Source organism: Bufo bufo, chromosome 10 (assembly GCF_905171765.1).
Source record: "Bufo bufo chromosome 10, aBufBuf1.1, whole genome shotgun sequence".
Classification (NCBI taxonomy): domain Eukaryota; kingdom Metazoa; phylum Chordata; class Amphibia; order Anura; family Bufonidae; genus Bufo; species Bufo bufo.
The window spans coordinates 129,774,850-129,791,395 of NC_053398.1; the positions used below are offsets into that span (position 1 = coordinate 129,774,850).

At 44.4% G+C, this 16,546-nt stretch overlaps 2 protein-coding genes across 3 annotated transcripts in view; one reads left to right on the forward strand and one right to left on the reverse strand.

The window, feature by feature from the left end:
• LOC120981114 (fatty acyl-CoA hydrolase precursor, medium chain-like) overlaps positions 1-5,954 on the reverse strand; it is a 63,131-nt gene extending 57,177 nt beyond the window's left edge. Inside the window, exons 1-2 of one of the 2 annotated variants that reach the window (XM_040410606.1) lie at positions 5,764-5,954; positions 411-539 (exon numbers count right to left, since the gene is read on the reverse strand). In XM_040410606.1, the coding sequence (XP_040266540.1) occupies positions 411-471 (61 nt within the window). In that variant the 5' untranslated portion in view covers positions 472-539; positions 5,764-5,954. Of the gene's footprint in view, positions 1-410; positions 540-5,763 lie in introns of those variants that run through there. The other variant, XM_040410607.1, reaches the window with a different exon arrangement.
• The window catches only part of LOC120981117 (fatty acyl-CoA hydrolase precursor, medium chain-like), a 675,808-nt gene that overhangs the window by 225,494 nt on the left and 433,768 nt on the right, over positions 1-16,546 (forward strand). The window lies entirely within an intron of this gene.

Below are 16,546 nucleotides of genomic sequence, written 5' to 3' on the forward strand. Positions count from 1 at the left end.
CTGCTCCTAAGTACAAGAATATAACTACTATAATACTGCTCCTATGTACTAGAATATAACTACTATAATACTGCTCCTAAGTACAAGAATATAACTACTATAATACTGCCTCCTATGTACAAGAATATAACTACTATAATACTGCTCCTATGTACAAGAATATAACTACTATAATACTGCCTCCTATGTACAAGAATATAACTACTATAATACTGCTCCTATGTACAAGAATATAACTACTATAAAACTGCCTCCAGTATACAATGATATGACTAGCATAAGGCAATTCATGTGCTAGTATTAATGGTGGTTATGTTCTGGATTTGTTGGTCGCTGTGCGGCACTATTACGTGGGTTGTTTATTACTCCCTGGCATCCTGCCCTCTAGTATCTTGCACCCTGTTTCTCACCTGTTGCGATTGGTGTCAGAATAAAGAGGCTGAGGAGCAGAATGTGCGGCAGAATCGCCATGTCCTGTGCGCTGTGGTCAGCAGTGGACGCTCTTCTTCCAGCTCAGAGTGTTAGAGGCAGGAGGAGATCTGAAGTCACAGATTATACATTTCTAGTTAGTATTTAACAAATCAAAGTACAAATTACTGATCATTCAATGTTGCCATTATTTTCCGGACAAGACAGCTATGCCCATGGTGTATATTATCCCATCACCCTGGCACCTCCCTTGTGTAAGTCAAACACCTTCCACCATCGAAGTATATATAGACAGAAAGACATTCAGATAACCTGCCAACAAATGGAGGAATGGTTAACCGCTATCATTATCTACTGGTTTAAAAAGGAAGAAATATATAGGTAGACATAATCAGTGATAATGGCCATAAACTATCTGGAAGCATATAAATTACTGACATACAACATGCACATGAGTGCTTGCAACACTCCTGTGCCTATCATTGCTTAAAGGGTTTCTACCACCAGAAATACTGTTATGTAGCTGACTGATATAGCGATGCGCTAATGTCAGCACTACATAACAGTATGTTTTTTACCTTTCTCCCTGCAGCCGTTTTGGTAAAAAAAGCACTTTTATAATATGCTAATGAGCCTCTAGGTACTATGTGGGTGTAAAATCAGCACCTAGAGGCTCCGTCTACTCACCCTTTATCCCGCGCAGGTCCTCTGTTCTGCCCGCCCCGCTCCTCTTGATTGATGTGACTGTTCGTAGCAGCGTTGACGAAATCCCGCGCCTGTGCCGTTCACTTCTGTCTTTGGCGCAGGCGCAGTGAGTGAAGGCCGCTCTCCTGGTGCCGGCTTCCTCACTGTGACGTAGTCGGCGCAGGAGCAGTGAGGAATCCGGCACCAGGAGCGCATCATTCACTCACTGCGCCTGCGACGAAGACCAATCTGCCGGATTGGCTTTTTTTTTCCCGTTAGAGCTGTAATGGGAGCAACTGAGAAGAAAAGGATCTAACAAACCCTCTATAGTTATTGGCAAATCCTAAAAATCTCAGCACAACCATGGGATTAGTAGGAAGCTCCTGTACCTTCCATGGAAGATCCATTGGAGGTAATGGTGTACTGTAAAAAGAAGGCACTCTCCACCTCAAACCCACATTTCTCCATCTTATTGTGGAATATGTCAAGAGAATCACCCAGCCCCATGAAATTTTGAAGGAAACATGGGCTCAGAATAGGAATATACAGGTCCTCGAATATGACACTAGAGTGGGACCATTTACCTCAGGTGACTGTTTCTGGGGGACACATCTTGTAGTGCACACCAGGTTACTAGGAGGAGGGAGGTCCTGTAATATGACACTAGGGTGGGACCATTTACCTCAGGGGAGTGTTTCTGGGGTAAACATTGTAATGCACACCAGGTCACTAGGAGAAGGGGGTCCTGTAATATACACTAGAGTGGGTCTATTTACATGAGGGGAGTGTTTCTGGTGGACACTTATTATAGAGCACACCAGGTTACTAGGAGTGGAAACCTGTAATATACACTACAGTGGGACCATTTACCTCAGGGGAGTGTTTCTGGGGTACACTTATTGCAGTGCAGACTGGGTTGCTAGGAGACTGGAGGCCCTGATCTCGATCTTAGATTCATGGTCATAACTTATTGCAGATGACTGTGTGGATGAAGAATCTAATCCCACAGGGTTACCCATTAGATGTGCAGCAGCAGGTCATTATCTCTCAGAGTAAGCAGGACAGGTACCTGACATAAGGCTTCACTTCTGGACTAAGTGACCCTAATTGCCCCAATACAACAACCTCTCTTACCCTGCCTTGGAGAACCTTATGAGACCAATTAACGTAGGTTCATCCTCAGTCACACTAGGACAGGAGATGGTACTGACTATATAGGGTGACATCACTCCAGGGTTGGACTGGCCCAGTAGAGTACCACAGCATCATCCAGTGGGCCCAGGCTCTGATACCGTAATGGGCCCTAAAGATCCAGAAGAAGAAAAAACATTTGTCTGCCTTTGGGGCCAATGACTTGTAACTAGGGTCTATTTCTTTGATTCAAAACCTATAAAACTTTATTGATGATATAAAGGTTGAGCCTCAGGAATAACTTCCTCTGATGGGCCCAAGGAACCCCAGTGCATCTCCCCCATCACTAGCCGTGTTCCCACTGCCTACAACCTATATATACACAAGACAGAAGCTACTGTTTCAACTAGAAAGGCTGAGAAAGCAATCACACAGCAGCTAGGCTAGGGGTAACAGGTCCGCTGGCCTGGATCCCCCTAGTGTATACACCACTATATACTGTATATTCCAATACCTGAGCCTGCACTCACTAAACAAATGCTGTCCTAAAATGTCCACATAGATTGACAGAAACTTTATACAATCTATGACTACCATCATTGCCACTGCCTATACACAGTCATTAGGGAAAGTCTTCCTTATGAGATACCTCAGAACTGTGCCTACTGCTGCTGTATGAACTGTAACTCCCATCATCCGGTCAATGAAGAGAGGTTGTTTATTGTCACCAAGCCGAACCTGGTCATTGACTCCACCACAATAGACTGGTCCTCCTCCCTTGCCCCCCCCCCCACCCCCCACCATCTATTCCCCTAACATCAAGGGCGCCCCAGCCACCACCAGGCAGGAGCCTCATGTCCAGGGCGTGCCCTGAGAGGAAGAAAGGTTGCACTCCTCCATTTACTGCACTGCCCCGGAGGTTGTTGGCGTGAGGACAGCCACCATCAACCACAACTACTCTTATCCTCCCAGCTCTTCTCCCTGCAGGCCGCTGCATTCATTTTGCAGTGCTAAGTATATAGAGTCAATGTTAGGGTCATATTCTTCACACTCAGGGAGAGGGAGCACCGGTAGGCAGATGATGAAAGTACATCAAATATATCACACTTAGATAATGGAGGTCCATAAGGGTCACACTTCCAATGGTCCTACGCGTTTCAGAATACACTGACTACTTCGTCAGGTATCCACTGCACCATCAAAGTATGTTCCAGAATCGGAATGTTATTCTAAATAGGGGGACATTTTACATTTATGTGACTATTTGTGGACATTGCGGGCAGTATTTGTACTGTGAGTGAAAGGGCAGTAATTGGAATATTTATATAGTACCATCTAAAATCTACAGGGTACTGCTCTAATGTCCTGCATGAGATGAGCAGCAGCTGATGAGGCAGAACCTGGGTCATTCAGAGGACACCCAAAGCTGAAAGAAATGCATCTACACTTTGTAAAGCAAGATCTCCAGGCCTACGACTAATTTATCAGCATGAGCTATTCCAGTCTTGATGAGTACTGATGAGCAAATCGAAGCTGACGAAGTGGAATTCCATCTGAATTTGAGGAAAAATTAGATTCGCAATGAATGCGAATTTCCTTGTTCTTCGTGGTAATGAATAGCATTTCTCCTAAAATGTCTGCTACACGTGTGAGGACTGAGGACATGGGGCAAGGAACTCTGGGAAGGCGGGATCAGTCAGATTGACATGCATGCATGCATCCAATCAGCAGCCAGTCAGCACTATATAAATACGGCAGCCATTTTTTTATTCTGCCATTTTCCAGCGTTCTGAGTGCAGGGACAGACGTGAGAAGGCACTAGAGACAGCAATTGGAAAAACTTGATTAGGAGAAAACTATTTATAAGTGCAGGGAAAGGATAGGGAGGAATCATTTCACAGCATCTTAGTGCAGGGAGAGATGTCAGAAGGCGCTAGGGACAGTGATAGGAAAGCGATTTGCAAGTGCAGGGAAAGATTATTTGGGGATCCAAATAGCCATTATACAGATCTGTCATTCCAGCTCTTTGTTCATGGGGTGCAAGTGTTATGTTGAAAAGCCTTTAGTGGCTTATATCTGTGGAAAAAGAAAAATATATATGCACTCTGGTAAAAGCGTATAGGGGTGTATTTCAGTAAAATAAATATATACGCACTGCACTGTTGCAGTTATTTCTGGTCAAAGCGTATAGGGGCATATTTCAAGTACTACAAGACAAATATATACGCACTTCACTGTTTCAGTTTTTTTTCTGGTGAAAGCGTATAGGGGCGTATTTCAGTAAAAAAAGAAAAAAATAGATGCACTTCACTGCTTAATTTTTTCCTGTTGAAAGCATTTGGTGGCCTATTTCAGTAACAAAAAGAAAATTCTATACGCACTTCAATGCTTAATTTTTTCCCGGTGAAAGTGTATTAGGGCAATTTTTCTGTAACAAAAAGAAAATCTGTACACACTTCACTGCTTAATGTTTTCCTGGAGAAAGCGTATAGGGCAATTTTTCTGTAACAAATAAAAATCTATACACACTTCACTGCTTAATTTTTCCCTGGTGGAAGCGTATAGGAGCGTATTTCTGTAACAACAAGAAAAATCTATACGCACTTCACTGCTTAATGTTTTCCTGGTGAAAGCTTATAGGGGTGAATTACTACTTCAGTACTACAAGAAAAATTTATTCTCAGTTCACTATTGCAATTGTTTTTTGGTGAAGGCGTATAGTGGCCTATTTCAGTACAAGAAAAATATATTCGTCGCTTTTAGGGGTGTTTTCATTTGCGTTTAATTTATTTAGTTCAGCTTAAAGTATGTCAGGCAGAGAAGTGCCAGGCCATGCACAGAGGAGTGGCAGAGGCCTAAATGTTTCTGGCGCAGGCAGAGGTCGCAGCAGAGTAAGGGGTCATGGCAGCATGATTCGCAGCGAGAGGACTGAGCTCACAGTGTCATCTAGAATCAGGGCCATTTCAATACATTGACAGACTTGGCGCGGACGTGCTGGAAAAATGTAATTTGACAAGTGCATAGAGGCACACAAGGATATATCTATATGACACTGGCGCATTCATATTCCTATTGCCTTACATGTACGGATGTAGCAGGGTTAACACATGTTTTATGAGACATGTTATCTAAACTAAATGCATGTAAATGCGTTAAGCAATTGCTTTTGTTTCAAGATAATGCGATGAGTTAAGAAATTTGAGTTAAGCGTGTGTGTGTTACCCCTGCTACATCTGTAAGTGAATTCACCAGTAACAATACAATAAAGTGATATTCCTGCCTGCAAGATGTCAAAGTGCCTTAAAGTAAATTCTCAGAAAGTTCACAATGCCAATTTTAACCCCTTCCCTCCTAAAACAAGCAGTACTCGGGATTTGGGTGCTGAGAACAGCTGCTTCCGTATATTGATTGTTATCCCTCTCTGTGATCACAGAAGAAGCCATAAGCAGTACTGTACTAATGAATTATTGGTACTGTACATAGATCAAAAAGCAGTAGCTAAACTTTGTAGAACTTTACCTTTTTACGCCTTTTCTGGCAAAGCTTTAGACGGGGACAGCCAGGCCGGAGGTTCAAACAACCTACATACAATTAAAGAAATGAGGACAAAGCTCGCAACCTGCATAGTAATCATGGAGCACGCAGAAGGGCAATGGTCTCGCAGGTCAAGAAAGGAACTCATGCAGCAGCTGCGATGGCCGCCTAGGGTGCACTCACACGCTACTGAATTTTTTGCAGAAATTCCAAAGACTGAAAATCAATTGAATTCATAAGAATAGGGTGACAGGCACAGGGATTTCTGCAAGCCTCATTCAAATAAACGGGAACCAATTTTCAGTTGCGGAAATTTCAGCGACAAATATACAGCATGTGAATTCACCCTTGAAGATCATTCCTCATTTGTAAGCTACAACTCATTTACGTACCTGCAGCAGCAGCAGCATTGACCGACTATTCAATCTGCGACCCCCACCACCATCCTAACTGCACCAGGGGTGGGCTGAAGTGAGGTGTTCAGAAGCAGCCAGTCAGCTGGAAGACACAGCCCTGCTCCTGTAATAGCAAGACAACTTCTCAAGAATGAAGGGGGGGGATGGAGGGTAGATGCAATTAGGGTGTTTCCCAAGGTAGAGCAGAATTCAAGCGAGGGGAAAAAGATGCTCCGTTGCTCCAGGTTTCAATTATGTCACATTATCCCTTTTTGTTATTATAAAAAAAAAATCTAATTCAATGTAAAACAAAGATAAACAACACAAAATTAGCCACATAAAAGAATAAGTAAGGCTACTTTCACACTTGCGGCAGCAGGGTCCGGTAGACTGTTCCGGCAGGGGAAGAGCCTGCCGGATTTGTGCTAACGATAGCCCACCGTGCCGCCGGAAGTCCACTCCGGCCCCATTCACTATAATGGGGGCAGGCTGGAGGTCCGGCCGTAGAGTGCTGTAATTTTTGTCTGTCCACCTCCGGCCCGCCCCCATTATATTGAACGGTGGGCTAGCGTTAGCATGAATCCAGCAGGCTGTTCCGACGGGGACCCTGCTACTGCGAGTGTGAAAATAGCCTAAATAAAACAAAAAGAAAAAACATAGGGGGTAATTTATTAAGCTGAAATATGCCTATATTAGGCGTATTTCAGACAGACTGCAATGCAATGGTTAGTTGAGCTGCAATCTGCGACTTCTTCCCGCTCACGCCGTGTCTAAACAAGTAGGCGTGGGCAGGGTAGGGCCGGCAGGCCCGCCTCATTTACCCACACCGGTTTCAGGCGTAGAAAATGGTCTAAATGTAAGACAGCTCAGCTCAGAAGCTTTCTTACATTTAGAACTGGCAAGGATCCGATGAAGTTATGTAGAGGCCTGTGCCTCTTCATAACTTCGGCGGGTCCACTGCTCACTTAGGGGTTTATTAAGACCAGCGTCTAAAATGTCGATCTTAATAAATGTGCCCCATAATTTATAAAATCATCAAATTGGGAAGTGGCACAAAAAGAAAAAAAGACCTGACAGAACAGGGTTTAAAGAAAACCAGACCAGACCTATGTGAGATGGGGAAACTGCTCTCATTGTTTGAACACTGTGTGGAGTAAATTAAATGTTCTGGACTGACATTCTGCTGTTTGGCCACAAGATGCCGCTGTTTCCTAACACAGCACAAACTGCATATAGAGTCAGGTCCATAATATTGGGACATCGACACAATTCTAAAATTTTTGGCTCTAAACACCACTACAATGGATTTGAAATAATTCCTACACCGTTTACCTGATTTGGATGTAAATACTTTCAAATTAAAGCTGACAGTCTGCAGTTAAAGCACATCTTGTTTGTTTTTTATTTCAAATCCATTGTGGTGGTGTATAGAGCCAAAAATGTTAGAATTGTGGCGATATCCCAATATTTATGGACCTGACTGTATATGTCTATATTCATGAGAGAGGTGGAATTACACACACAGGACCTGGAGAGAAAGAGAAAGGAGACAACAGCCATCTTAGAGGGAGGTGAAACTAAGGAGCTGTGTCAGCAGAGCATCTGATGGCATCCAGTGTGAGAGCATCCCTCAGTGACCAGAGCTGCAGCTAAGTGGAGCTGATCGTGTCCCAGACCCTGATCCTGTCCAGAGAAAGGAAGATTGCTGCCAGGAATGCTGATGAGAGCAGAGAAACAAAGCAACATACACTGTGATACCGCATGCTTGTTGGAGAGACATTTGTTCTGTTCAGAGTCACCAGTGGATGCAAAGCAGACCCGGGTCGGAAATGATTGTGCACGCACCTCATTACAGTGTTGGCGCCTAGAGACTGAGACCAGGCTTGTAGTTAGTTAGTTAGGGTCTCTGTGTTACTACTGTTCATTGCAAGGACTCCATAACTTAAAGTGACATTTCACATTGGAGAGCTGATAAAATTCCCACAAACTCAAGCCAGGCTGGCATTTTGCTCAGAAGCAATACTCAGGCATGTGCTACAGGACCTGTTATAGGAGGGGGAATACTGTATATCTGTGTAAGATTGTAAGCTGTTGCACTGCACCGCCGGCTGGCCCGTACCACACACCCATACAGTGATTCTTGTTCTTTTAGGGTAATAACAGGTAGGCTGTGGCAGTTTAGTTGTGCCCACCAGTAGGTAACATAGAAACATAGTTTATTAGGCCGAAAAAAGACATCTGTCCATCCAGTTAGGCCTGTTATTCTGCAAGTTGATCCAGAGGAAGGCAAACAAAACAAAAAAAAACCTGTGAGGTGGAAGCCAATTTTCCCCACTTTTGGGGGAAAAAGTTCCTTCCCGACTCCAATCAGGCAATCAGAATAACTCCCTGGATCAATGAACCTTCTCTAGTAGCTATAGCCTGTAATATTATTACACTTCAGAAATACATCCAGGCCCCTCTTGAACTCTTTTAGTGAACTCACCATCACCACCTCCTCAGGCAGAGAGCTCCATAGTCTCACTGCTCTTACCGTAAAGAATCCTCTTCTATGTTTGTGTAGAAATCTTCTTTCCTTTAGATGCAGAGGATGTCCCCTCGTCACAGTCACAGTCCTGGGGATAAATAGATGATGGGAGAGATCTCTGTACTGACCCCTGATATATTTATACATAGTAATTAGATCTCCCCTCAGTCGTCTTTTTTCGAAAGTTAATAACCCTAATGTTGATAATCTTTCAGGGTACTGTAGTTGCCCCATTCCAGTTATTACTTTAGTTGCCCTCCTCTGAACCCTCTCCAGCTCTGCTATGTCTGCAGCCCAGAACTGTACACAGTACTCCATGTGTGGTCTGACCAGTGATGTGTAAAGTGGTAGGACTATGTTCTCATCACGGGCATCTATGCCCCTTTTGATGCAACCCATTATCTTATTGGCCTTGGCAGCAGCTGCCTGACAATGTTTTCTACAGATTAGTTTGCTGCTCACTAAAATTCCTAGGTCCTTTTCCATGTCAGTGTTACCCAATGTTTTACCATTTAGTATGTACGGGTGACTTGCATTAGTCCTTCCCATGTGCATCACATTACATTTGTCAGTGTTAAACCTCATCTGCCACTTATCTGCCAAAGCCTCCAATCTATCCAGATCCATCTGTAGCAGTATACTGTCCTCTTCCGTGTTAATTACTTTGCACAGTTTAGTGTCATCAGCAAAAATTGATATTTTACTGTGCAAGCCTTCTACAAGATCATTAATAAATATATTGAAGAGAATAAGGCCCAATACTGACCCCTGAGGTACTCCACTAGTGACAGTGACCCAATCTGAGTGTGTACCATTAATAACCACCCTCTGTTTTCTATCACTCAGCCAGTTACTTACCCACATACAGACATTTTCTCCCAGTCCAAGCATTCTCATTTTGAATACTAACCTTTCATGTGGTACAGTGTCAAATGCTTTGGAGAAGTCCAGATATACAACATCCATTGATTTGTAAAATAAAAGGAGAGACAGGAGGCAGCGCCTCATGTGTAGAACCGTATAATAATATTAAAAACAACAATGCACTGATTGTGCTTACCGTATTGGGTTGTGAAAGGTCACAACTCCTAGGATCGCTTGTGCTGGTAAAAGCCCGTCCAGCTTGCGGGGATGACTGCTGCTGCTGCCCAGGTTCTTACCCGTTTGTCGTGGAGCACGATATCCGGGGTATGGAGAATAGTGGATAGGTTATAAAAAATGAACCTTATGGAAAGCGGTGCTGCTGCAGAAGACAGGACTCAGGTAGATAAAATAAAGTGGGTCTTTATTTATATTGGTCTATCCATTGATTTGCCGCTGTCAAGTCTAGAACTTACCTCCTCATAGAAACTGATTAAATTTGTTTGACATGACCGATCCCTAATGAAGACATGCTGATATGGCGTTATTTGCTTATTTTCATTATGGTACTCCAAGATAGCATCTCTTAGAAAACCTGAGGAAAATAAACTGTCAGATGAAATGCAGAATGTAAAAGTAAATTCACCATTAAAAGTGCCCTGTCTGACCCAGGAAGAAGTACAGCGGCGTCTAAAAAAGATTAAAATGGACAAATCGCCAGGACCAGATGGCATACACCCCCGTATCCTAAGAGAATGCTGATATTTAAGGACTCTATACTGACAGCGATTCTTCCACAGGATTGGCACATAGAAAATGTGGTGCCAATATTCAAAGAGGGTCCAAAAACAGAGCCCGGAAACCAGGGCCGGCGTCAGAACCCGGCAAACCCAAGCAAGTGCCGGGGCCCACTGTAAGTTAGGGGGCCCACTCGTCTCCGCGACGGCCCTTTTAAAATGTTTTCATACAGACAGATTCATTCATGCTGCGCAGCGCCCGCTGCCCGGCCCCTCTGTCACGTGATCTTCTGACTCCTAGTCCAGGCACTGCAGTTTCCATAGAAGCGCACGCCGCCCGCACAGATCAATGATCATCATCTGAGTCTGACTGACTGTAAGCCCGCCCCCAGCCAGCAGCAGGACTCATCTCGTCGCAGCTGCAGAAGACAGGACTGATAGCCGAGCCCAGAGCTGGAAACCTGGCGCCCAGAGGAAAGCTGACAAAACTTATTGCTGCTGCTGCTGGAATTCGTTTTAAATCTAGAATTCAGGTGAACTAGTAAGTCTAGTAAGTTACTAGTAGTAACAGACAGTCACAGAAAGACCAGTTCTTGTAGTATTTATGTTACATGAATGGGAGGCCTGCCGCCTGGGGCTATTTACAGTGAGTGTCACGACTCACAGTCACTGTCTACACCAAAACACCAAAATAAAGGCTCAAAGGAGCCAATAATTGAATAAAGAACAATTACCATGTGTTGCTTTGCTCTTGCTCAGCATCAGCAGCACACATCATGCCTGTAAGGCCAAATGCACACGGCCGTGAGCGGTCCGTGGTATCCTGGCCTGGCATCCTGCTGAGAGCTGGAGCGTACGGCGTCATTGGTTGCTATGACGCCGTGCGCTTCATGCCGCCGCAGCACTACAGTAATACACTCGTATGATCTATACGAGTGTATTACTGTAGTGCAGCAGCAGCATGAAGTGCACAGCATCATAGCAGCCAATGACGCCGTACGCTCCAGCTCTCAGCAGGATGCCAGGCCAGGATACCACGGACCGCTCACGGTCCGTGGTATAAGAAAATACCAGAACCCATGAAATCAATTATACAGTTTATTGGCAAAAATTCATAAGAGGAAATTTTCCTCTTATAAATTTTTGCCAATAAAGTGTATTATTGATTATAATTTTCTTATAGGAGTTTATGTTTTAGGCCTCATGCACACGGCCGTTGTGTGCCCATGGCTGTATTGCTGCCCGCATACGGCAAGTCCGCAACGCAATACACGGGCACCGGCCCATGTGCACTCCGCATCACAGAGGCGGACGCATTCACTTGAATGGGTCCGCAATCACGGAGATGCAGAACGAACGCATGGATCGGAACCCCACGGAAGCACTATGGAGTGCTTCCATGGTGTTTCTGGCCGTGCCTCCGCACCCCAATAAAATAGAACTTATTCCTTTTTTTTGCAGGGGCGGACGGTTAACGGACCCATTCAAGTTGAATGGGTCCGGATCCGTCCCGGCCGCTGCACGGATGCTGCCCGTGCATTGGGGACCGCAACAGATGCATAACAGCCGTGTGCATGAGGCCTAAGGGCTCTTTCATACGAGCGGGTGCCGTGCGGGTAATCCGCTGTGTGAAAGACAGCCAAGCCCCGCTCCGGACAGCAGAGACACGGAGCAGTAACATGATTGATAAGGCTCTTTGCCTCTGTGACATTTTTACTACAAAATCACAGTGAGATACAGTTGTCACCGTGATTTTGTAGTAAAATGATCACAGAGAGGCACGGAGCATTATCAGTCATGATACTGCTCTGCGTCTCTGCTGTCCGGGACGGGGCTTGGCTCTCTTGAACGCAGCGGATTACCCGCACGGCATCCGCTCGTATGAAAGAGCCTTTAGGCCCCTTGCAGATTAGCGTTCCTCCCGAAGCGAGTCCACATCGCAGCACCCAGCGCTGCCGGAGGTCACATAGCATTATATTGATTTATGATCTAACCTTTAAAGTTCTGGAATGTATTGGATAACACTGGCATATTGCTGTTAGTGTCATCTAATACATTCCAGGACTGTAAAGGGTTACATAGCATCATAAATCAATATAATGCTATGTGAATCCTGTCAGTACTGGGAGGTCACGTTGGTCTTTGTTTCTCCCCTACACTGGCAGTGGCAAGTAAAGACCTAATTTATGACAATGTCTTGGCCCCCGCCACTGCCAAGTAGGGAGGATAGCACAAAAACAGGGTCTTGAGATTTTTTTAATGCCTAAAACTGGCATGGCGCACTTTGAAAATCACCCACATAATCTGTAAATAGTCAGAAGTCTCTTCTGTCCCAAAAAATAGAATTCAGGGAGAAGTGTAGAAGTGGTGGATGCAGCTGCAGTCTCTCTCAGTGTGTCTGTGAGAGGGAAGAGAGAGACATTGCTTCGGCCAGATATCAGTAATGACAGGCTCACTGCTGGCTGAGACTTGTAGTTCTCTCAGAGAACTGTCTACAAGGCTCAGCATGTCCAGTCTGTTATTGCTGATTACCAGAGGACAGTACAGGGAAGGAGTGTAAGACGGGCAAAGAACTATAAGTCCGCTTTCACACGAGCGAGTTTTCCGCGCGGTTGCAATGTGTGACGTGAACGCACAGCACCTGCACTGAATCCTGACCCATTCATTTCAATGGCTCTGTGCACATGAGCGTTGTTTTTCACACATCACTTCTGCATTGCGTGAAAATCACAGCATGTTCTATATTCAGTTTTGTTTTACGCAGCCCTGGCCCCATAAAAGTGAATGGGGCTTCAGTAAAAAACGCATCGCATCCGGAAGCAATGCGTTTTTCACTGATGGCTGCTAAGAGATGTTGTTTGTAAACCTTCAGTTTTTTATCATGTGCGTGAAAAACGTCTGAAAACACATTGCACCCGCGCGGAAAAAAACTGAACGCAATCGCAAACAATATTAACTGAACTTGCTTGCAAAATGATGCGAGTTTTACTGAAAGCACCCTGAACACATCCAGAGCCAATCCGTCACGCTCGTGTGAAAGAGGCCTAAGGCTCAGCATGTCCACTTCAGCCTTTGTCATAGTAGTCTGCTGCAGCCTGCCCTGCTGTGCCCCAAATTAAAATATCATCATATTGATATTTATTGGGCTTTGGGGGCACAGGGACAGGCAGCAACATACTGCTATCAGCATTCATATTGATATTTATTGGGTCATATCACATCACATACAGTACAGACCAAAAGTTTGGACACACCTTCTCATTCAAAGAGTTTTCTTTATTTTCATGACTATGAAAATTGTAGATTCACACTGAAGGCATCAAAACTATGAATTAACACATATGGCATTATATACATAACAAACAAGTGTGAAACAACTGAAAATATGTCATATTCTAGGTTCTTCAAAGTAGCCACCTTTTGCTTTGATTATTGCTTTGCACACTCTTGGCATTCTCTTGATGAGCTTCAAGAGGTAGTCCCCTGAAATGGTCTTCACTTCACAGGTGTGCCCTGTCAGGTTTAATAAGTGGGATTTATTGCCTTATAAATGGGTTGGGACCATCAGTGGCATTGAGGAGAAGCCAGGTGGATACACAGCTGATAGTCCAACTGAATAGACTGTTAGAATTTGTATTATGGCAAGAAAAAAGCAGCTAAGTAAAGAAAAACGAGTGGCCATCATTACTTTAAGAAATGAAGGTCAGTCAGTCAGCCGAAAAATTGGGAAAACTTTGAAAGTAAGGGCTATTTGACCATGAAGGAGAGTGATGGGGTGCTGCGCCAGATGACCTAGCCTCCACAGTCACCGGACCTGAACCCAATCGAGATGGTTTGGGGTGAGCTGGACCGCAGAGTGAAGGCAAAAGGGCCAACAAGTGCTAAGCATCTCTGGGAACTCCTTCAAGACTGTTGGAAGACCATTTCAGGGGACTACCTCTTGAAGCTCATCAAGAGACTGCCAAGAGTGTGCAAAGCAGTAATCAAAGCAAAAGGTGGCTACTTTGAAGAACCTAGAATATGACCTATTTCAGTTGTTTCACACTTGTTTGTTATGAATATAATTCCACATGTGTTAATTCATAGTTTTGATGCCTTCATAGTCATGAAAATAAAGAAAACTCTTTGAATGAGAAGGTGTGTCCAAACTTTTGGTCTGTACTGTATGTACAGCTGATATATACATATGTGAAGTAAAAAATTTACCAATTTTCTTATATATGGTGACACAGATCAATGTCATGCTGGTAGGGAATAGCTTCCCAGGGTTGACCTTTTGAGGTGATTACCGTGGAAGGGACTGAATAGGTGATATTGGTAGGGGCAGTTTATCTACATCGTGTTTACTTCAAATACCTCCAGGTACTGATGCACACAAGCTTACAGATACCAAGTCATCTGAAGCTCACCATTTTTGCGTGATAACAACGTGTCACCGCAGTACCAGAAACCTATATTTCTTATCTGGGACCTACGATCTATACGTGGATTGGTGAGTGACCTATGGTTATGTCTGGCATTATTTGCTAAATTATGACATTGTTGTTTACTCATTTTGCTCGTACCACGGAGGAGAAAAAAAAACACAGCTGCCACCTGTATGCGTCCATGTGCTGTCCAAGGTTTCCTTAGACTGCGCATTGACACACCTATTCTGATCTGTAAAATACAGATCACAATAGGACAGGCGGTGAGTTTTTTCACATGGACTTGAATTCAATGGGGCTGTATGCCGTCCGTAAAAAATATGGCCTGAACAACGGCTGTATTTCATGTTAGCGTAAGCCCTTACTAAGTGAACAGTAGGGTTGTCATTCTGTCATTCCAATCTTATACATAATACTATCCTATGTGAAGTATGGGCCTCCCAACCTTCCCTTCATGATGTCGGGGAGAAGTAAGATTAATTATTTTGAATTTGGTCATGCTTGTTACTATCTTCGCCTTTGTCTGACAGCATCTTACACTCCTCTCCACTGTTAAAACAGACGTATGCTCAGCAGAGCATGCTGGAGTCAGGAGGCGTTTGGCTGAACAAGTGTTTGGTTGACAAGTATTTATGGTGTTTGAGCACCTTCTTTAATCCATTTGTGCTGATTTCAAAGAAATGCATTACATTTTTAATTGTAAAATACTGCCAAATTAAAAAGAACATATATTGGAGGGTTAAGTATGCTATGTGTTGCCAAATTGCATTATGAATTGTCTCACACATGAAGCAGGGACTTTACTCGAAGTTATATCTGCTACCAAAACAAATTGACAAAAGCATGAATACATCATTAAGGCCTCTTTCACACTTGCGTTGTCCGGATCCGTCGTGTACTCCATTTGCCGGAGGTGCCCGCCGGATCCGGAAAAACGCAAGTGAACTGAAAGCATTTGAAGACGGATCCGTCTTCAAAATGCGTTCAGTGTTACTATGGCAGCCAGGACGCTATTAAAGTCCTGGTTGCCATAGTAGTAGTGGGGAGCGGGGTAGCAGTATACTTAGCGTCAGTGCGGCTCCCGGGGCGCTCCAGAATGACGTCAGAGCGCCCCATGCGCATGGATGACGTGATCCATGCGATCACGTCATCCATGCGCGTGGGGCGCCCTGATGTCACTCTGAAGCGCCCCGGGAGCCGCACGGACGGTAAGTATACTGCTCCCCCACTCCCCACTACAATTTACCATGGCAAACAGGACTTTAGCGTCCTGGCAGCCATGGTAACCATTCAGAAAAAGCTGAACGTCAGATCCGGTAATGCACCGAAATGACGTTTAGCTTAAGGCCGGATCCGGATTAATGCCTTTCAATGGGCATTAATTCCGGATCCGGCCTTGCGGCAAGTGTTCAGGGTTTTTGGCCGGAGCAAAAAGCGCAGCATGCTGCGGTATTTTCTCCGGCCAAAAAACGTTCCGGTCCGGAACTGAAGACATCCTGATGCATCCTGAACGGATTTCTCTCCATTCAGAATGCATGGGGATAATCCTGATCAGGATTCTTCCGGCATAGAGCCCCGACGACGGAACTCTATGCCGGAACAAAACAACGCAAGTGTGAAAGAGCCCTTAGAAGCTTGAAGAACCAAGCAGAAGACACAAGTTTGGGAGAAACAGAATGACTGCAATAAATGTTGCATGGACACAGCTACAGAAGAGAATGGCCTTCATTTTATTCATTTTTTTAGGCCAAAATGAATAGGGATCAAGACCAAGAATTGGCAGGTCAACAAGCACCTCCCACCAAGAAGCACAAGTCTGGA